Source organism: Oreochromis niloticus, linkage group LG18, assembly GCF_001858045.2.
Source record: "Oreochromis niloticus isolate F11D_XX linkage group LG18, O_niloticus_UMD_NMBU, whole genome shotgun sequence".
NCBI classification, from domain to species: domain Eukaryota; kingdom Metazoa; phylum Chordata; class Actinopteri; order Cichliformes; family Cichlidae; genus Oreochromis; species Oreochromis niloticus.
The window spans coordinates 13,662,404-13,683,831 of NC_031982.2; the positions used below are offsets into that span (position 1 = coordinate 13,662,404).

Consider the following 21,428-nt stretch of genomic DNA (forward strand, 5'->3'; position numbering starts at 1 on the left):
ACGTGTATAGCCTCTGTAGTCTCATGTTTTCAGAGGGTGGAGGGTATGTTTTCTGTACAGAAACAGTTATATGTGAAGGAATGCAGAGTGATCAGTGGACATCTGAAAGATGGTGCAGCCTCCTGAGCTAAAATAAAAGTGAGCAGCTGCACGGTGGATTTGGAGCAGAAATGTCCCAGCTTCTTACAGAAACTTTGCAAAATGTGCGCATTGTTGAGCGAATAGTTCACATACCAGTGATGGCCCGTTTCAAGCTGACGTTCCAGTGTTCCAGATTAACTGGTGTTGCGAATTAACTGGTGATGATCAAATAGATGTATAGTAGGCTTGCTTTTTAGGAGCCGCTAACAACAAACAAGGAAATAAACACTGAATATTCCATCTTTGGCATTTGTGAGGTTAATTTAAGCACAGTCCGTCTTATTGCTCTTGGACAATAAAATATAAAACTGTCTCAAGTTTACCTGATAATTAATTAATTAATCCTTTTTCAATGCAAGCATCATTGCTTTAGAACAGTGATTCTCAAACTGTGGTACGCGTACCACTAATGGTACTTGGGCTCTCTCTGGTGGTACCCGGGAAATCGCTAATTTTTTTTAAGATTATATAGTATACCATTGTGGAGGTATGCAAAGATGACACGAGAGTTCCGAGACTTCTGGGAGCCTGAGTCGACCAGAAAACGTCTCCCTGAGCCTTTCCTTATCGCCAGCAATCGTAGCTACTCCCTCTCTGCGTTGGGGAGGGAGTAGCGCTGCAGCAGCAGCACCTTGAGAGCGGTGTATTTCCCTTGGGTGGGGGGATCCCGGAGGAGGGTCATCACATGGCAGGTGGACAGTGGATCCAGCGAGGCCTCCACATGATAGTATTGCGTGTTGTCGGCTGTGCTGGCAGGGCCCTGACAAGGATGCCTCCTGGGTGAGGTGTTCCGGGCATGTCCCATCGGGAGGAGGCCCCGGGGCAGACCCAGGACACGCTGGAGCGATTATATCTCTTGGCTGGCCTGGGAACGCCTTGGTGTTCCCCCAGACAAGCTGGAGTAGGTGGCTGGGGAGAGGGAGGTCTGGGCTTCTCTGCTTGGGAATAAATCATGTTCGCTTATTAATAATCTGTATTCATATGTATAATGTTGACAACCACAGTCTCAATATTTGTAAATTAAAAAATATTACATTTATTAAACATGTAAATTTCGTCCAAAAAAATGACCCAGTCCAAAGTTCAAATGTTGAATGTCATATTGACGTCCAAGTTTGGTCACGGTTGGACGCCCAAATTGTTTAACTTGTCTGGACATCGTATAGATATCTAGAATTGGTCATAGACCGAAGGACCCAAGATAGACATGATCTGCACATATATCTGACATCCAGTGTTTAGTGGGCTATTTTTTTCTGCAGTGCCACATACACACACTAAAAGTAAATTGTCTTCACATCACATTAAAACTGTGGTATAGTTTTTTTCTGCTACCAGGTGGCTCCTGTTTCACTTACTATAGCTTTGTTATTTGTTCTTTCTTTTGTTCTCAGTGTCCCTGCAGCAGCCCAACATCTCTGTGACATCTCCAGATGGAGGACTGGTTGAGGTTCCTGATGGTTCAGAGATCATCAGCGGTTACAGCTTCGTCTTCACCTGCACAAACAATGAAAACTATCCTGGAGGAGTTTTCAATCTCATCCTCTATGGCTCCAATATGAAACGCACCAAACACACAAAGCCATCTGTCAACAACTCAGCCTCCTTTAGTTTCCCTGTAGCTGACTTTGGACATGACGGCCGCTACAGCTGTGTGTATGAGACAACTCTGTCAGCAAGAACATTCACTTCTCCTGAGGCATCCTCGATTCATATTATCATTATACGTAAGCAGACAGCAAAACATTTCTACTTGCTGTGTGCAGTAATCGAGTGACATATACATCACTAGATTAATATCCACATATTGAAATGGATGTTGTTAAACATCACTGTAGTAATCCCCCAAAAGTTTATTCTGTTCATCTGGACGTAGCGTTTTCAGTGGGAGAAAAGTTAAATCACTCATCCAAGTGACTTCTTCAGTCTCAGCTGACTGCAGGTTTCCCCAATCTTACAAACAGTACATTTGCATAACGACTGAAACTAGCACCAGTGAATGAACAATGGGCTGGGAGGTCAGTTCCTTGATTATTAATATGCAAATTGTCATGATCATTGATCAACAACGACTGATCAAAGCCCATGACTACCATTCACAGAGAGTTGGGGTTCCCCACTCCCAAAGGCCTTTGATCAGTGGGCTAAAGACTCCAAAACTTATCTGTAGGTACTTCATCAGTGGCTGCTGTTCAGTCTGATAATGATGCAATGTGGCCACCATATTGGCGAGATGGAGTCACACCTCCTAAACCATGTGTGTCTGGAGTGTCTAATGTGATGTAGTAAGGTTATGGGTGGAGAGACTTTTACATGCCATTCCCTGGGGGCCCATTGTTTCATAACATGGATGATTTATGAGGTTTTTCACATAATTTGTTTTAAGTTTTTTAAAACCAGTGATGTTTGTTTCATGGTGACTGATCTCTTTCCACAGATTCAATCATTTCAGTGCTGAGATGTGTTTTCCTGCCACTGATTCTGCTTTTGGAGAACATTGCCCTTCATTTCTACTATAAGGTACATCAGAGTAAATAAAAGCATGTATGAAACAGAGTAGTAGCTGAGAAGTGTAGGAACAGTAACATGGATTGTGTCCCGTCTCTGCAGGTCATCAAAAAGCAGAAATCAGACAAAAAGGAGAACGATGAGACGGATGTTTCCAGAGATGAAGAAGTGGAGGCCGAGGAGGAAGCAGTCCAAGAAATAGAATAGAATCGAAACATATAGAAACAAATGCACAAGTTTAAAATTTTTGTTGGAATTTAGATTAAAATAGTTTAAATGTGGTTTAATTATGTTTTTTTAAATGTGAGCCACATTACTGCAGTGGCTCTATTTAACCTGCCTTTACTGTCCAGTATAAACTCTTAATAGCATGACTGTGACTTAAGTTTGAAAATAATCCTTCATCCTCTCCAGTCCTCACTTTCTTACATTTTCCTCCATCTCTGCCAGTGAAGTTTTCACACATTAAGTTTGTTACTTCTCACTAAACTGTATCTTTGGCTAACAGACAGAATGTGTGTCAATCTGCACATAAACATGTTTTTATGTTTGGTGATATTTTTGAAGTCTTTCAAATTATCTGTCACTTAAAAAAAGTTCTGACATTTATAGCATCCTATTATGTGGCACTAGCTAGATGCTTCAGTATTGTGACTGCAACTGTACTGACAGGTAGGGGCCAGTGGGACCCCGTCAGGCTCCCTCCTGTGGTATTGTGATAACCCAGAGTTCAACATATATTTAACATGTATTTTGGTTATTTTCGATGCAAAGTATGAGAGTGGGCAGCTGTCATGAAGCAGTTGTTAAAGAAGAGAAACAGGGAGGAAAGGCTGACAAATTACACAAGAACTGGACTGAGAATCAGAGGCAACTGACTTACAGGCTGGAGGAGGTCAGTGGGAACCATTAAACCTCCTGACAGATTATATCAGCCCTCTTTTTGACTTCCTCCTTGTGGCTCACAAATCCTGGTGAGATATATGTGGTGTTTTTATTCCACAACCATCTGCAAAGGAAAGAAATCAAGGAAAATATACTGGTTTCTGAGAGCATGTCAGACACCACTGATCCAACATGTGGCTGTATTGTGCTGAGTAATTCTGACACAGTATAGGATCAGTGAAATTTCTCACATCATGTTCCCACTGAACAACATCTGTTGTTGTACTTCCTGTATTTTCCTGCTGCACCCTGAGCCCTCTCACTGCTACCGCTATAAAATGGCAAAGCTACGCCCCCTACTGTTCAAGATCAACACTGACAACAGGACTGTAGAGACTTTTCATTAGTGGTTTTATTTCCTAGTACATTAAATACTTTTTGTTTTACTACCTGGTTGAAAAAAAGTTTATTAACTTTATGATTGCTCGTCACTGCTTTTGCTACCTGTCGAAGTTCAGGGTCTGCCTGCTTGGCTCGGCATTCATTCAGATATAACTCTGGGTTCTTGGCTAGCTTAGCATTAGCATGCTGTCTGTGCTGAATCTTCAAAAGAGTCAAAGTTGTGTTATCAGCACAGTGCAGTTGTTTCTGTCCTGGGTCACGTTTTCACTTTAACATCACGCCCTTGTCATTTTGTGTAATAAAATATAAATAAAATGCTTAAATTTTGCTTATATTTTATAGACTGTGTGTTTGTGCCATTATTTTTTACCTAATGACACACAAACTGAGATCAGCTGATTGTGATGGAACCAATAAGCAGAATCGCAGATAACATTTCCAAGGAACTGAACTACTGGGAACCAGTTCTCTGCAAGAAGCAGTCCTCAGTTCCCATCCCTAATCTTGAAGAAAGTAAACATGAGAAGTTTGTCAACAGCTGTCTGAGCTGTTTGAGAACCAGATGTAGGACCTCCAGTGATGTCATGCTAAATCCACACTGACTGCTCGAGCCACCAGCTCAGTCAGCACTTTTACATTTTCATTGTTCAATGACGTTATGTATAATTTAAACCCATTATATCAGGATTTGGGGACTGCTGTCAACAAAATGTGAATTGTATACTTGTTTATCAAATAACCTTTGAACCGTGGGTCACATATTGCTTCAGTAGGTGGAAAACGATCCACTCAGAAATAATGACATTATCACCAAAGTGATATGTAAACTATGACAGGAACATGTAATCATTGCTGTAAAAGAGACACAGGAACAGGGAGAAGATTTAAACACCTCAGAGAAATCCATCAGTTGATAAATGGTTTGAAGCAGGAACCGTCTGTGAGGAAACACCACTAAACACTGAACCACCATACCGTCTAGGACAATATTTTGTTGGTAGCCAGTTTATTTAAACCAAAATAGAAAAGATGTGTTGGTGCTTTTTAACAATTTGCAATCATGAAAGGAGGGACCTGGACAAATACACAGGGAGTTGGAGTTCTTCCAGCCACAAGCTTCAGGTCAAAGTGTTGAACCAGCACACGTATTATTCCTGTGATGTCTGCAATGGCACGAGACAAGGGGAATATTTTGGTCAGTGATGATTCCCATGGGTGACGCTCACGCAGGCACTGGATGGGACAGCTTTGGGGTCCTGTGTGTTTTAGTGCACAGACAGCCTGCAGACTGCAGCCACGCTAAACCAAAGTGCTTGTGTTTTTGTATTTGCAGAGCAAATGAACAATTAAAGAGAAATGATTCTAAACTCATGCACGCCTGGAAGTGTCGTTTGTCCAAGTGTGCAACACACTGATATATGGAAACATGACTGACTCGGGAACAGTGGGAAACATAGAGACAATGGTGTCCAGACATGAGATGTGGGACACAGGACACTCACAGAGAAGACATGAGAACAGAGACTAAACACAGGGTAAGATAAATACTACGGGAGGGAGAACTACGATCACCAGAGACATAAGAAACAAAGATAATCAAAACCATGAATAACAATAATCAAAGAATATTAGGTCAGAATCAAAAACACACAAATACTGGATCGCAGACCCAATACTGTGACATTTCCACCCATGGTGACCCTTACATTTTATTCAAGAACACTGGTTAAAATGTAACAGATAAAATGCCTACATACATTTGATGACTCAATGCAACAAGAATTTTTTTTTAGTAAGTAACTGTGTGGCGGGGTGAGCTTGGTGACGCGACCGCAGGGGAGGACTGGAGCAGTGGATTCAGATGTACTGGTAGGGAAGGCTGGGTTTTGCAGCTGGTGAACATCTTCTAATCATGCCTTCCCTATTTCAGTAGCGGCTGTAGCAGAGAGTTGGAGCTGGAAGCACTGCACAGTACCGAACCATAGAGTATTAATCACAGAAACAGTGTGAACAAAATAAAAAGGCTGAAAGTGAGATTCCTGAGTTGTGTTGAATTCTTCAGGGTTACAATATGAAAATACTATCTATATTTCATGAAAGGTTAAAGTTGTCACTGGTACATTTGTCACTGAACTAATGAAAGCACAGGCTGATCTTTGTCTAACATCAGAACTCAAATTTAAGTACGGTATGTTTTTAATATTACATGGCATCAGAAAGACATGGACGTGTTTCAGCCTGTTTCACTGTTTCTGATACACATTTGGGTGTGACGCTTTTTAAACACTCCTTGGTTCTAATCTATGGTGGATACAATAAAATAAATATCAAATTAACTCACAAACAGAAATATTCACAGCATGAGTTCCTTGCTAAGTTGGTAGTTGTCACGGCAAATGGGATAAGCCGTGTGAAGAAAATAAAGGAGGATCCAAGTGCAAGCACTCGTGGAGGTGTGAAGGAAGGTTATTGTAAGAATAAAGCATGAGGTGAACAATGGCAAAATGGAACAAAAGCTAAACTATACAGGGAAAAAGTAAACTACTAAAGACAAACACAAAAATGATGGAGGGTGAGCATAAGAAGGTGGACAGCAGGGTAAACACACAGATTCACAGGAGATTAACAGACAGACCAGCAACTAGTACATGAGAAGACACGACTTAAATACACACAGAAGAACACCGGGAGATTACATAGCGGTGGGGAACACAGCTGGAAGTAATTGACGAAACGAGACAAGGGAAGCAAAACTGAATACACTCACATAAGACACGGACCTTCACAATAAAACAGGAAACAAGAAACAACTACACAAAGACGCAGACTAGACACTGAACTAAACCTACAGGAATCACAAGGGCACCAGAATAAAACCTAAGAATTAAACCCTTAACCAGAATAAACTGAAACATAGAATTCTAGTAATAATCAACAAAGCACAAGAATCAGAATACAATCCAAAATACAAAATTAAACCAAAACATAAGAACTCAAAATGCTGGGTCAAAATGACCCAGAACCATAACAGTAGTTAAGTAAAAGAAAAAAAATATCTGTGTGTAAAACAGTAAGCAGTGTTTGTCCCAGCAGAGCTGTGCTTTCATAAATATGTACTTAGGTTGAGTTGCAACATCTGATCAGACATTTAATAAGTCTGCTTTCAGAGAATTTTTTTTCAGCTGTCACCAACAAGTATCACTGAGGCTGGAACAAACTGTCAGTGGTTAAAACCTCTGATGCAGGTATGAAATGCTGACTTCCTCTTCATGTGCTTTACCCTCGTAGTATATCTCTTTGTCTGTGGTGCCAAATGCAGGATGTGACCACAGGTAAAAGATTTATTAAATTGAGTAAAATAATGTGAACGGGGGGAATCCAGGTAGATTTTGTATCCAATAGTGATTGAGGAATATCAGCAGGCAATGAGGCCCTGGATAGTACTGAGACACTGGCTGATACACTGAGGACGAACGACATCAACATGAACTTTAAATCACTGAGGTAACTAAGAGCCTGAGTGTCACTAACACATAAGCAGACAGAACAATCTGAGGCAGAGATTTTAAACAGGAGGTAAGTGGAGTTTGATTGCAGGTGTTTTAGAAAGCAGAGTGCAGGAAACATGTGAAGGCCACAGCTTGAGCACGAGACAAACAACATGGAAAGAGACAGAGGGAAATATAGAAAAGACGAGTCAGTGGTGGAGGACAGGACGGACCATGACATTAATGTTTCAGGGCTTCCAGTGCTGCTATTTTAAAAATACAAAAAGAAAAACTTGTACAGACACAATCACATTTCTGACTCCAACTCAGAGACTGCAGTTTGTGTGACAGTTTGAATTTGGTTTAGAAAGAAGATTTAAGTAAACTGCATGGTCTGCATGGTTCAGATTAAAGTGTTTTCAGAGTGGAAAGATACTTGATGTACTGAGCTACATCACACACTGAGGTTTCTGTGGTTATTTTGCAGCAGAGTGCCAGAAATATCAATCAGAGGATCTTAATGTCTCTTAATCTGTGTAACTGTGGTTTAACAGCAACATCACATCAGTTTGAGACTGCAGCTGGAACAAATACCAGCAGCCTTCAGACGTCTGCAGAAACCTGCAACTATCAAGAAGTAATCTTCACTTTAGCTTTCTAACTGTTGTGGATTACAGAACTGGTAAGAATACTAAATCATTTTTATTCCATCTGCCATAAAACTTCAAATATTAGCTTTGTATGTCATGCTCATGCATATTACAAAACTTTAAGAAACAACATACTGTACAGATAAGTCGTCCATGTACAAGTTTAGGAAAAATACCTGCTGTGTAAAAAAAATTTGAACAATTTCTGATTTCAAGATATAGAAGAACAGGTTATAAACACACATCAGTATTTTGTGTTCACGTTCCTGGAAGTTGTAGCTGGAGATGTTATGTAGGAATTTTGTAGTAATGAAGCCAACTTCCTGTCAGTAACTTTTAAAATGAACACAGTTTGAAACACAATCCTTCATTCAACTCACTCTAATGCTGCACATACATATTTCTCTCATTTCATTTAGGTGCCAAAGTAAACTTTATTTTTGAATTGCTTTGTGTTTGTTTAGACACTGCACAGGGCTGCTGTTCTAAAATCTAAATCTAAAATTATTATATTTTACTGTTAATTGATAACAATTTTACAATGTCTTTACTTTAAAATACTATGGAGGAGGAGGCGTTTGGGTAGATTGAACTTTTCTGTCACTGATGATTCATTTCACACAGAACACATTTTGAGTCTCAGCCATGTGGACACAAGAGATAAACTTCTTCTATTTGGCCATCGGTGAGATGAATTTAATATCATTTAATTCGTTTCTTAATTTGGTATGCTGTGTCCAGTTTAAGTTTTCTGTTTTTTATTGTATGAAAACTGTAGAAAATAAATTCTAATTTCTTTTCTGCAGTCTCTTGTCTGTCTGCATCTTCAGCTGCTGAAGGTCAGTCACGTTTTTTAAACTTAGTTTCACATGCAAAAGTTTTCTTTAAATAGTCTCATATACTAAAATTAAACTGTGCGTGGATGAAGGCGTTACCAAAAACACCAGACTGACAAATGGAAATACATTAAATGAATTATTTTCTCTTCTGTTTGCCTTTATGTTTATAATTTTGATTAATTAATTCTCTGTTTTTATTTATCTTTCTTATATTATTTTGTTTTAATAATTAAATAAATTGTTTTAAATATGGAGCAGCTCTCCTTCGTGTGACTGTCTGGAGTTGGGAACAAGAAGCAGAATAGCACTCTTACCTTCCTCTCTGCAGTTTCTCTTCTCCGGTCATCTTCCAAATCCCATCCCATTAAAGACTGTCTGCTCGCAAAACTTCAAACCCAATAACTAGCCAAGAAGGATCTAACCCTAAAAATCGCAAAGAATGTAAAATATAGTATCCTCAGTGTTTTCTATAATGTACTGATTATTTCTTCTTTACTCACCTGTTCATAGACGACTCTGCATTTAACACTTAGTTATTATTAATCTCTGTCTCTTTTCCACTTCCTGTCTTTCTCCTGCCTTACCCCCAGCAGATAGCTGCCCCTCTCTGAGCCTTGTTCTGCTGGAGGTTTCTTCCTGTTAAAAGGAAGCTTTTCCTTCCCACTGTTACCAGTGCTTGCTCAGAGGAGGTCATTTGATTCTTAGAGTTTCTGTCTATTATTGTAGAGTCTTTAAAGCTTGAGGGGACTGCTGCTGCTATTGTTTAAAAATATATATATAAAAAAATCACATACAATGAATATTTTAACATTTGTTTTGATGGTACATATTAACCTCATTCATATAAAATAATGTTTTATAATTTGATTTTATTGAAAGCATAGCACATAAGACAGTACTGAATGCATAATTAAATTAAAAAGGATAACAAAGCAAAAAAAGAATAAATACATAAACATAAATGAAATAAAATAAAAATACATTTCAAATTAGTTATTAGATTAATTAATTTATTGGATGTAATTGACTTTGAAAATGTAGACATTATAAAAAAATAATTATAAAACAAGGCCATGTGGAAGCGAGAATAGATTATCATCTCATGAAGCGCTGATCTCATAGAAAATATCACAGGGATTCTAGTTGCAAGAGGTTAAAATATTTATCAGTTTTTAAAAGATTGATAAATAAATAAATAAATAAATAAATAAATAAATAAATAAATAAATAAATAAGCAAATTCAAATACAGCAAGAAACACACCAGAGAGACCAAAAAAAAAAAAAAAACTGAAATAGAAAAAAAAAATCATAAAAAGAGTACAAATCAGGATTCATATTTTATGAAGAAAAATGTCCTTAAGCTTTTAAAAGAAAACTAAATTACTGGGAACTTGGAACATAGAAAAAGTATAATAATTTATTATCATTATTTCATTATTTCATCCTCCTCTGATTTATTAAAAGTATGTTTTTTTTTACTTTTTTACTACTACTATTAGATAAGTTGAAGAAAGTAAAAACAGATTTAATAACTGCTCTGTTGCTTGAAAGGTTCACAAGAAAAAAAATTCAGAAATGTAGAACAAAATGTATTCTCACCACTTTTAAAACATGATTCATGATAAAAGCTGATAAAAGAATAGGGTTGTCATTACTCTGCAATGTAATGGTGCAAAAATATGAGCTAAATGACTTGCAAACAGATTTAGATGTGGACAAATATTCTTAGCCAAATAAATGTGCTATTCTCTCTAAACATTTGAAGTAATTAAAATATGAAAATTAAAATGTAGTTTGGTAGCATTACATTTTTCTTATTACCAAACAACAGACACGACATAACAAACAAGGCAAATATAGTATAGAGTATAAAAACAGGGCTGTGATAGCTAGAGATGAGAGGATGTGAAATACACTACAAAAGTAGAAAAAAAAAGTCAAAATCTTCATAACAACCCAATTTTTCCAGGTTTTTATTGTATTTTAAGTTGTTCAAGTCCAATGAATAGCTTGATTTGGAGGTTGCTTGCTTGCTCCCCACAGGTGTTCCAACTTTTCTGGATTACTTACAACCCCCTCTGTCTGCATGAACGCAGTGTTGGAAAACACCGTGGTATCATACCCTCGTGAGCAGTTATTGTAATGCAGAAAATAGTGTGTGGCTACAAAAATGGCAAGAAAAAGGCAATTAACAATAGAAGAGAGACAGACCATCCTAACACTTAAAAATGAAGGTCTTTCCTACAGAGAAATTGCAAAGAAAAGGTGTCAGTGAGGACAGTTTCCTTCGCCATCAAAAGGTGCTCAGAAACTGGGGCAAAGTCTGAGAGGAAGAGGTCTGGCAGACCCAAAGCCACAACTGATTCAGAGGGCAAGTTTCTGAGAGTGATAGGCAGCTCACAGGACAACAGCCTCAAGTACAGCTTAATAGTGGTTGTAGTAAGCAAGTCTCAATTTCAGCTGTGAAAAGAAGATTTCAAGCCACAGGTTTGACAGTATGAGTTGCAGCAAGAAAGCCACTGCTAAGACGCCAGAGTAAGACAAAGAGGCTTGCCTGGGCCATGAAACACCACCACTGGACTACTGAAGACTAGAAGAAGGTATTATGGACTGATGAATCAAAATTTGAAATCTTAGGTTCATCACACAGGATCTTTGCACGTGGAGTAGGTGAAAGGATGGTTCCACAGTGTGTGGCATTGACTGCCAAACATGGAGGAGGAAGTGTGACGGTCTGGGGCTGTTTTGCTGGATCCAGGGTCGGTGACTTGTGCAGAGTGAGACGCACCCTGAACCAAAATGGCTACCACAGCATTCTGCAGTGCAATCCAATACCCTCTGGTATGCACCTAGTTGGTCAGGGGTTCATCCTACAGCAACTTGGAAACATGGAGTGGCCAGCGCAGTCTCCAGACTTAAACCCCATCAAGCTGGTTTGGGATGAACTGGACAGAAGAGTGAAAGCAAAGCAACCTACAAGTGCCACACATTTATGGGAACTTCAGCAACAGATATTGGAAGAACGTTGTGCTTGAATTACATAATTATTAACCCTTTATGACCGGTCAGAGCGGGCACGGTCCGTTTTGCGTAACTATTTTTAAATCTCGGCAGAATTGCAGCCACATAAGCTAGCGCAACAATTTTTTTTGCATATGAAACTGGAGGAGTTGTACTTCCATCTTATGCATTCAGCTTGACCTAGGTCACAGTTTCCTTCCACATATGGCTTTGCAAAAATTGCATAAACAGCATTTGAAGCAACAAAAACACAATATTCCAGAAACACACTTTGCCAATCCGACCTGCTGTTCATAGCACTTCTTATGTTGGAATAGACGTCAGCGTGAACTATCGCATGTCTGCCGTTGCCTGCTCCAAACTGGAAGTGATGTAGTTTTTTCCTATAGGGCAGCGGTCCTCAACCCCCGGGCCTCGGCCCGGTACCGGTCCGTGAGTCGTTTGGTACCGGGCCGCGAGAGTTGAGGCTCAGGTGTGAAATGTATGGTTTTCAGGGTTTTTATCGGTTTTCAGCGTTATTTTGTTATCATTTTTATCGTTAACTCGGTTTTCCTGGGTCTTTTCACGTGTGTTATGAATAAATCTTCTTTTTTTCGGTACCAGCACTAGTTTTATTTTGTTGTATTTATCCGCGACACCTTATTGCCGGTCCGTGAAAATATTGTCGGGCATAAACCAGTCCGTGGCGCAAAAAAGGTTGGGGACCGCTGCTATAGGGCATTTACAAAGATATGCTGGTGTTTTTAAAAAAAAAAAAAAAATTTCTGAGTTTATGCCTTTCTGTATTGTTTCTGGGATGCTTATAACTCAAATTACACTGTTGGAAATAGTTTATTTTGATGCACATGCTGGTTTTTTTGCAAATTTGCATTATATAATTTATTTTTGTTTTTCCTGCAGTATATAAAAATTGGCATATCTCAAAAATAAAACTATGAAGACACTCAAAATAAATTTCCTGTGGTTGGAAACTATTTTGTGCAACTTTTTGCATTTACAGTTTTGAGGGATATCCCTCTGAAATTTCTCTAACTAGAAATATGTGTTAAAAAAACAAAAATGATTTTCAATTTTTTTGTAGTTTACTGACCTTTGTTGCAATTTATGTAGTTACTATGGACTTAATGCATACATATTATTAAAATCTGGGATATAATGGTTGTATTGATGTATAACAACTTGAAATACTCCCCAAAATGGCACTACATCATGTAAAAATATAGATATATATGCCAAATACAGAAGATAAGCTCTGGCGGACTAGGTTCTATGGTAGGTCTTAAAGGGTTAATAGGTTTACATATAATCATACAGTGACAACTCTTAAACAATTAGGACACTTTGTCCCAACATTTACTACAGTCAACAAACAGACCAAAACAAATACAACAGTTGCCCCCCTTTCAAAATTCTTGATCAAAAAACTTGACATTGTTTGCAACTTTTAATAGTTCGTTATACAAAGAAATAAAAAAGGCTATATGCCAAATGGCTTTTAATGAACCATACATGCAAAACAGAACAAAAAATAAAAACAATTAAGTGCAGTACACAGTTCAGGTTCATAGTAAAACATAGTCAAACATAATGTAAAGGATGTATCTGGACAAAAGTGACAGATGTTTTCTCCATTTGCAGATAATCACACATTTAGGTCTTCATGTCTTTGTCTAATATAATTATTTGTGTGCTGTGTGTTTATGCAAGTTTTCACTTCAAAATCGGTCTCTACTGTCAAATTCACACATGTACAATCCAATAATATCATTTGATCATTCTTTTATATTGGTGTAAATACCATTCGGAATAAAAATGTCATTGTCAAGACTGACCTAGGCAAGAAGTCAGCAGCTTTAGCTGAACATAAACATAATTACATCTGACTGAACATAATGTCCAGGCCATATGTATCAAGGGATAAAAATCAAAATAGGAGTTTTGATTTTTATATCAGTTCAAACTGATATCAAGGCTCTTGGAAAGCTGTGTGTGTGTTTATAAAAGAAATAGAATGCATTCTATAACAGCAGCATACAGACCATCGAAAACAGAATAAAAATGGAAAGTCAAAATAGACTTAAACAATCACATTATTTAGACACTTTAAGTCAAAATAATATTTGTCTTTTAAGAAATAAAACAAAATATTTTAATTATTTACAAATAAACAGTGAAGTGTCCTTTAATAACTGCGACTTTGGGACAATGCCTGGTGTACTTTTACATTTTCATCAAGGGCGTAGATTTGGCATGGACGGAAGGGACATGTCCCCACCAATATCCAGCGATTATTGAATTGTCCCCACCAATAATTTGACCTCTTCCAGTAAAGAAAAACAAACCCGATAGAAAGAAAAAAAACGATCTGTCAACGTCTCATTCACCCAGCGGTGCAGAAAGAGTTAAATTACGTTCTCTACTGGAGTCCTACCTCATGTGACAAATATGGCCAATGTGAGCTCTGTTTAGTTTTAGCAGCGGCAAGCCTGCGCTGCGAGGACCTGCAAGGAGGAGAGGAGGATGGCAGCAAAAAGGAAGAATCTGGATATAAGAAAGTATTTTTCAAAGAAACCTGTAAGTCACTTAAAGTCAAGTTCACTCATAAAATGTGTCCGTCATAATAACGTTACAGGCTATGCTACGCCATACATGCCAACACTCCAGATTTTTCCGGGAGAATCCTGAATTTCAGTGCCCCTCCCGAAAATCTTCCGGAGCCACCATTCTCCCCAGTTTCTCCCGATTTTCCACCCGGACAACAAAATTGAAAAACCATATCCTAGCTTGGCCCAGCCAATTCAAGTTTCCATCAATGGCTACTACTGCTGCAGCTACTTAGTTTTAATATTACTCTTATTAATCTTTCTGGGTCGCAAAATAAACTTTTAACATATTTTCAGTGTTCACCTGTGCACACTGAAAGTAAAGTGTCTTTATATGACATTAAAACAGTGACACAGAAGAAGCTTCTGAGATGAGAGATGAAAACATCTTCAAGCAACTTAAAGAAGTCCAGACGCTTTTCTTCCCAAGCTCCTTAGACCACGATGACCTGGATGACTGAGAAACTTCACAGACAGTGACACAGAGTTTTTTTCTGGCACCAGGTCCCTGTTTACTTACTACAGTTTCTTTATTTGTTCTTTCTTTTGTTCTCAGTGTACCTGCAGCAGCCCAGGATCTCTGTGACATCTCCAAATGGAGGACTGGTCAGGGTTTATGAAGGTGCAGAGATCATCAAGGGTTACAGCTTCGTCTTCACCTGCACAAATAATGAAAACTATCCTGGAGGAGTTTTCAATCTCATCCTCTATGGCTCCAATATGACACACACCAAACACACTGAGCCATCTGTCAACAACTCAGCCTCCTTTAGTTTTCCTGTAGCTGACTTTGGACATGAGGGCGAGTACAGATGTGTGTATGAGATAACTCTGTTAGCAGGAACATTCACTTCTCCTGAAAATTGGACATTCCCTTTTTCTGAATATTGGACATTCCCTTCTCCTGAATATTGGAGGATTCATGTTTCTGTGATATGTAAGTAGACGACAGAACTCAACCTTTGTACTTAACATAACTGTGACTACACAACTGTTTGACTATCCAAAGATTTACAAATCTAAATGTAGGTAATTCATTATGGGCTCAAATTGTGGTCATAAATATTTTGTACTTGTAAATCAAATGCGTATTTGTGTACTCAGATTTGTAACCTTGTAAACCAAAATATCTGAAAGTTTTATGTTTGTGCATGATGATGATGATGAGAATTTTTGTGTGTGTAAAAAAGATTTGTGTTTGTAAAGAATATTTACACGAGTAACAATTTTTTTTGTTAAGGTTGGTTACAGATACAAAGCAAAAAACTAAGTGTAAAACTCTGCGCTCAGGTTCCCTGGCTGCGTGTGGATTTCAACTTACAAGTACAAATTTTGACCTGATTTTTCTTCCTTTGAGCTGATTGGTCAATGTCATGTCAGTCACAAATTTAACAATCCAATGAGAGAACAGATGGGTTTGGCTGTTGTGCTTTATGGAGCATTTGATTTAAAAGTACAAAATATTTATGACCACAATTTGAGCCCATAGTTCATCAGTGGCTGCTGTTCAGTCTGATAATGATGCAATGTGGCCACCATACTGGTCAGACATAGCCAGGCTTCCTAAACCATGTGTGTCTGGAGTGTCTAAGTGTGATGTAGTAAGGTTGTGGGTGGAGAGACCTTTACACGCCATTCACTGGCAGCCCATTGTTTCATAATCTGTTTTCAGACATTTAAAACAGTTGAAACAATTGATATCCTGATGATGACTGATCTCTTTCCACAGATTCAAGGACTCCAATCCTGAGATATGCTTTCCTGCCACTGATTCTGCTTTTGGAGAACATTGCCCTTCATTTCTACTATAAGGTACATCAGAGTAAATAAAAGCATGTATGAAACAGAGTAGTAGCTGAGAAGTGTAGGAACAGTAACATGGATTGTGTCCCGTCTCTGCAGGTCATCAAAAAGCAGAAATCAGACAAAAAGCAGAACGATGAGACGGATGTTTCCAGATCTGAAGAAGTGGAGGCCGAGGAGGAAACAGTCCAAGAAATAGAATAGAAACATAGAAAAAAACACACAAGTCTAAATTTTTCCGGGAATTTGTATTAAAGTTGTTTAAATATTGTTTAATTATGTTTATGTTTTAAATGTCTGACAAATTACTGCAGCTACTCTATTTAACCTGCCTTTATTGTTGAGTATAAACTCTTAATAGCATGACTGTGACTTAAGTTTGAAAATAATCCTTCATCCTCTCCAGTCCTCACTTTCTTACATCTTCCTCCATCTCTGCCAGTGAAGTTTTCACACATTAAATTTTTTACTTCTCACTAAACTGTATCTTTGGCTAACAGACAGAATGTGAGTCAATCTGCACATAAACATGTTTTTATGTTTGGTGATATTTTTGAACTCTTTGAATTCATCTGCCATTTAGTTCCTGCATTTATATCATCCTACTATGTGGCACTAGGTAGATGTTTCAATATTGTGACTGCAACTTAACTGACAGCTGCAGCATGGATGTATGACAGTGATGAGAAGGAGAAATACAGGCAGAAATACCCTCAGCCTCCTAGTAGATACACCTGTGGTATTGTTATGACCCAGAGCTAAACATATAACACACACACCACTGCTCTACCTGGATCAATATCAAAGCGTTACATGTCCAAGCCTGCATGACAGGGTGACCACAATACTACATCAGGCTTTTATGGCTGGGTGACCAAGGGGTGACTTAACTGTGTCTGTGACATCACCAGCAACAGCTTCTAGCTGGCTTATCTAAACGTGGTGTGCAGTGTGACCATACAAAACTGGACAAGATGTTGCAGGAGTCAGAAACTACAGCAGATGAACAGTTTCTGAAAGTCATGTCAGTAAGAAACAGGAAAACATCCAATAAAGACCTGACACAGGACCTGAGAGACACATTTGGCAGATTGTCGTGGTCTTGGGTCATGGACTCAGAGGTTTGAGTTTTAGGACTTAGAATTCTTGTTTGTTTACTTTTTATGCTTTGTTTTTGTTTCTCCTCCAGCATTTTAAAAAGTACAGATTACCTCTTCTTCTGGAACTTCTTGGTATTTTCCTTTCGAATTTATGGACTTTGATTTGTAGACCTTCAGCCACTTGGAATAAAGCTAGTTTTCAGTTTAATCTGTTGCTTGTTTCTGCTCATGTATTTGGGTTATTTTCCATGCAAAGTATGAGAGTGGGAAGCTGTCAAGAAGCACTTCTTAAGGAAGGGAAACATTGAGGAAAGGCTGCCAAATTACACAAGAACTGGATTGAGAATCAGAGGCAACTGATGTTATAAGATTAGGGCATATTGCAACAATGTATTGGAAGAGAACAGAACAAAAGGAAGTAAAAGGAGTTGTTTGTTCTTTGAATCATTTACCAAGAAGCCTGGAGAAGTATTTCTGAAGACTGCTAAAGAAATTAGAAGAAAGTTGCCTAAGAGAGTTCAGGCTGTTTTAATCAACAAAGTTCATCATACCAAATATTGACTTTCATTCATGTTAGGATTGAACAAACTGTTTTTGCCTCATATATTGTGTTTGTAGAAGAAAAGAAGTGACTCCTTTAACACCCTCTACTTTCTTGGGATCTGATCACTTCAGGCTGGAGGAGGTCAGTGGGAACCATTAAACCTCCTGACAGATTATATCAGCCCTGTCTTTGACTCCGTCCTTGTGGCTCACAAATCCTGGTGGGACATATGTGGTGTTTTCATTCCACAACCATCTGCAAAGGAAAGAATTCAAGGAAAATGTACTGATTTCTGAGAGCATGTCAGACACCACTGATCCAAGATGTAGCTGTATTGTGGTGATTAATTCTGACACAGTATAGGATCAGTGAAATTTATCACATCATGTTCCCACTGAACAACATCTTTTGTTGGACTTCCTGTTTTTTCCTGCTGCACTGCTACTGCTGTAAAATGGCAAAGGTATGCCCCCTGCTGTTCAAGATCAACACTGAGAACAGGATGGTAGAGAATTTTATTTCCTATTAGTACATTAAATCCTTTTTTTATTACCTGGATAAAGAAAGTTTATTAACTTTATGACTGCTCATCACTGCTTTTTTTTTTTTTTACCTCACAAAGTTTAGTGTTCGTAGATGTGTTGTTGCCTTTTGAACCATTTGCGATCATGAAACCAGAGACCTGAACAAATACACAGCAAGTTAGAGTTCTTCCAGCCATAAGCTTCAGGTCAAAGTGTTGAACCAGCATAAATATTATGCTGCCCTTGGTGACCCTTACATTTTATGATTCAAACACTCGTTAAAATGTAACAGATACAATGGTTACAGTGTATTTGCTGATTCAACTCAACAAAATCTGTGATGAGATAAAAAAAAAAAAGTAGGTCAGCATGAGTGAGGTTTGGTTGGTGAATGAATGCTGAACATCCACATTAAATATAAACAGTTGAAAAAAGTTTCACAATTTTAAAAATGATTTCAACAAACATTATGTATTCAACTATGTTACTGTAATTACTTTCTAGATAAAGGTTAGTATTAGTTATATGTTCACAAAGCACATATGCACTCTTCCTCCACCAGATGTCAATGTTAAACATAAAAAGTTCACTACGATTTTTCATGGTTGCAGAAATTAATCTATGGTGGCTAAAATAAAATGAATATCAAATTAAATGATAAATAGATGTTAGTTCCTTACTAAGTTGGTAGTTTGTCCCAGCAGAGCTTTGCTTTCATAAATATGTACTTAGGTTGAGTTGCAACATCTGATCAGACATTTGATAAGACTGCTTTCAGAGAAGTTTTTTTCAGCTGTCACCAACAAGCATCACTGAGGCTGGAACAAACTGTCAGCGGTTAAAACCTCTGAGGGAGGAATGAAATGTGAACTTCCTCTTCATGTGCTTTACCCTCATAGTATCTCTTTATCTCTGTTGATGCAAATTCTGCTGTGAGCCTTTGGATTTCTTTTCACCAGTGTTGACAAAAAAAGAAAGAAAAAAAAAAGAAGAAAAATATATGCAAATGCATTCATTACCTTACTGCCATGAAATACTCAGCTGTCCTCACCACTGACACTGTGGAGAGTTTACAAGGACTCGACTCACAGAAGTCAAACCATACCTGATTTAAAGTCGGCCAATCTCCCTTTTGTATTTTTCAAGTTTGTCTAAACCAATGGTGTCAAATGCATAATGTGACCACTGGTCAAATTTAAAGGATTCATTAATGAAGTAAAATAATGTGAAAGAAGGAATCCAATTTGTATCCAATAGTGATTGAGGATGTTAGGCAGGCAACGAGGCCCTGGATAGTACTGAGACACTGACTGATACACTGAGGATGAACGACATCAACATGAACTTTAAATCACTGAGGAAACTAAGAGCCTGAGTGTCACTAACACATAAGCAGACAGAACAATCTGAGGCAGAGATTTTAAACAGGAGGTAAGTGGAGTTTGATTTCAGGTGTTTCAGAAAGCAGAGTGCAGGAAACATGTGAAGGCCACAGTTTGAGCACGAGACAAACAACATAGAAAGAGACAGAGGGAAATATAGAAAAGACGAGTCAGTGGTGGAGGACAGGAGGGACCATGACATTAATGTTTCAGGGCTTCCAGTGCTGCTATTTTAAAATCACTCAAGACACAAACACTTTTCTGACTCTAGCTCAGAGACTTCAGTTTGTTTCACAGTTTGAATTTGGTTCATCAGGTGAGAAGTGTGACTAGGAGATTGGTTCAATTATTGTTTTTTTTGTTGGACATATGCATCATATACATGATTTTGCAATGTTGCATTCAAAAGAGTGCCAACACAGTTTGAGGCATTCCAGGAAAAGCATTTTGTGCAAACAACACTGGTTTGTGCCAACATGTCAGTATGAGTTTTTGATGACAAAAACACAGTTCGACACAATTTTTGGGTCAGTCCAGATATTTAATGATTTCATCTCATAGTGTTGTTGAACAAATGTTTTATTTGTGAATATGCTGTTTGGTAAAACTAGTTTCCTGTTTGGGATTGGCAGAGAAAAAAGAGAAACAGATGCTCCTAAAGGACTTGTAAGCTGCACATTTGCATGGTTCAGATTAAAGTGTTTTCAGTGTGGGAAAATAGTTGATGTACTGAGCTACATCACACACTGAGGTTTCTGTGGTTATTTTACAGCAAAGTGCTAAAAATATCAACATCACATCAGTTTGAGACTGCAGGTGGAACAAATACCTGCAGCCTTCACACGTCTGCAGAGAACTGCAACTATCAAGAAGTAACCTTCACTTTAGCTTTCTAACTGTTGTGGATTACAGAACTGGTAAGAATACAAATTCATTGTTATTCCATCTGCCTCACAGTAAAATGAAACTGCAAATATTAGCTTCATTTGTCATGGTCATGCAAATTACAAAACTTCAAAAAAAACAACATACTGTGCAGATAAGTCGTCCATGTACAAGTTGAGGAAACAGTTTATTTGAACAATTTCTGAGAACAGTTTATGAACACACATCAATATGCTGTTTCAGCAGTTCCTGCAGCTGTTTTCATGGATTTTTGCACTAACAAAACAAACCGTCTGTCAGTAACTTTCAGAGATGAACACAGTTTGAACACAATCCTTCATTTCATCTAGATTCAGGTGTTCAACTCACTCTAATGCTGCACATACATATTTCTCTCATTTCATTTAGGTGCCAAATGAAACTTCTGTATTAATTTGCTTTGTGTTTGTTTAGATAAAGGTTCACAAGACACTGCACAGGGCTGCTGTTCTACTTATACAAATCTAAAATGATTATATTTTTAAATAATTTTTAAATAAACCAATCCACGAAGTTTATACAGAGTCTTTACTTTAAAATACTAGGAAATAGGAGGAGGCATTTCAAGGGGACGAACACAGTATGAAGTGTTTGGGTCGACCACAGACTGAA

At 38.1% G+C, this 21,428-nt stretch overlaps 2 protein-coding genes across 2 annotated transcripts in view; both read left to right on the forward strand.

Annotated features, from left to right (window-relative positions):
• LOC100703125 (deleted in malignant brain tumors 1 protein-like) overlaps positions 1 to 4,211 on the forward strand; it is an 85,671-nt gene extending 81,460 nt beyond the window's left edge. The window contains exons 8-10 of the mRNA XM_025900025.1: positions 1,536 to 1,868; positions 2,579 to 2,661; positions 2,752 to 4,211. Coding sequence (XP_025755810.1) covers positions 1,536 to 1,868; positions 2,579 to 2,661; positions 2,752 to 2,856 — 521 coding nt within the window. The 3' untranslated portion in view covers positions 2,857 to 4,211. The remainder of the gene's footprint in view (positions 1 to 1,535; positions 1,869 to 2,578; positions 2,662 to 2,751) is intronic.
• Positions 4,212 to 7,917: 3,706 nt separating this feature from the next.
• LOC109195652 (uncharacterized) lies at positions 7,918 to 17,613 on the forward strand. Its single transcript, XM_019348015.2, has 6 exons — positions 7,918 to 8,106; positions 8,699 to 8,759; positions 8,881 to 8,913; positions 15,096 to 15,476; positions 16,269 to 16,351; positions 16,442 to 17,613. Exons 2-6 carry the CDS (start codon positions 8,720 to 8,722, stop codon positions 16,544 to 16,546), a joined length of 642 nt encoding a protein of 213 aa, XP_019203560.1. The 5' UTR covers positions 7,918 to 8,106; positions 8,699 to 8,719; the 3' UTR covers positions 16,547 to 17,613.
• Positions 17,614 to 21,428: the final 3,815 nt, after the last annotated feature.

Excerpts from the sequence above, each read along its gene's own strand:
- LOC109195652 (XM_019348015.2), top strand. The coding sequence starts at position 8,720 with ATGTGGACACAAGAGATAAACTTCTTCTATTTGGCCATCG. Across the intron at positions 15,477-16,268 it reads GATTCATGTTTCTGTGATAT|ATTCAAGGACTCCAATCCTG; the intron begins GTAAGTAGACGA and ends CTCTTTCCACAG. Across the intron at positions 16,352-16,441 it reads CCCTTCATTTCTACTATAAG|GTCATCAAAAAGCAGAAATC; the intron begins GTACATCAGAGT and ends CCGTCTCTGCAG.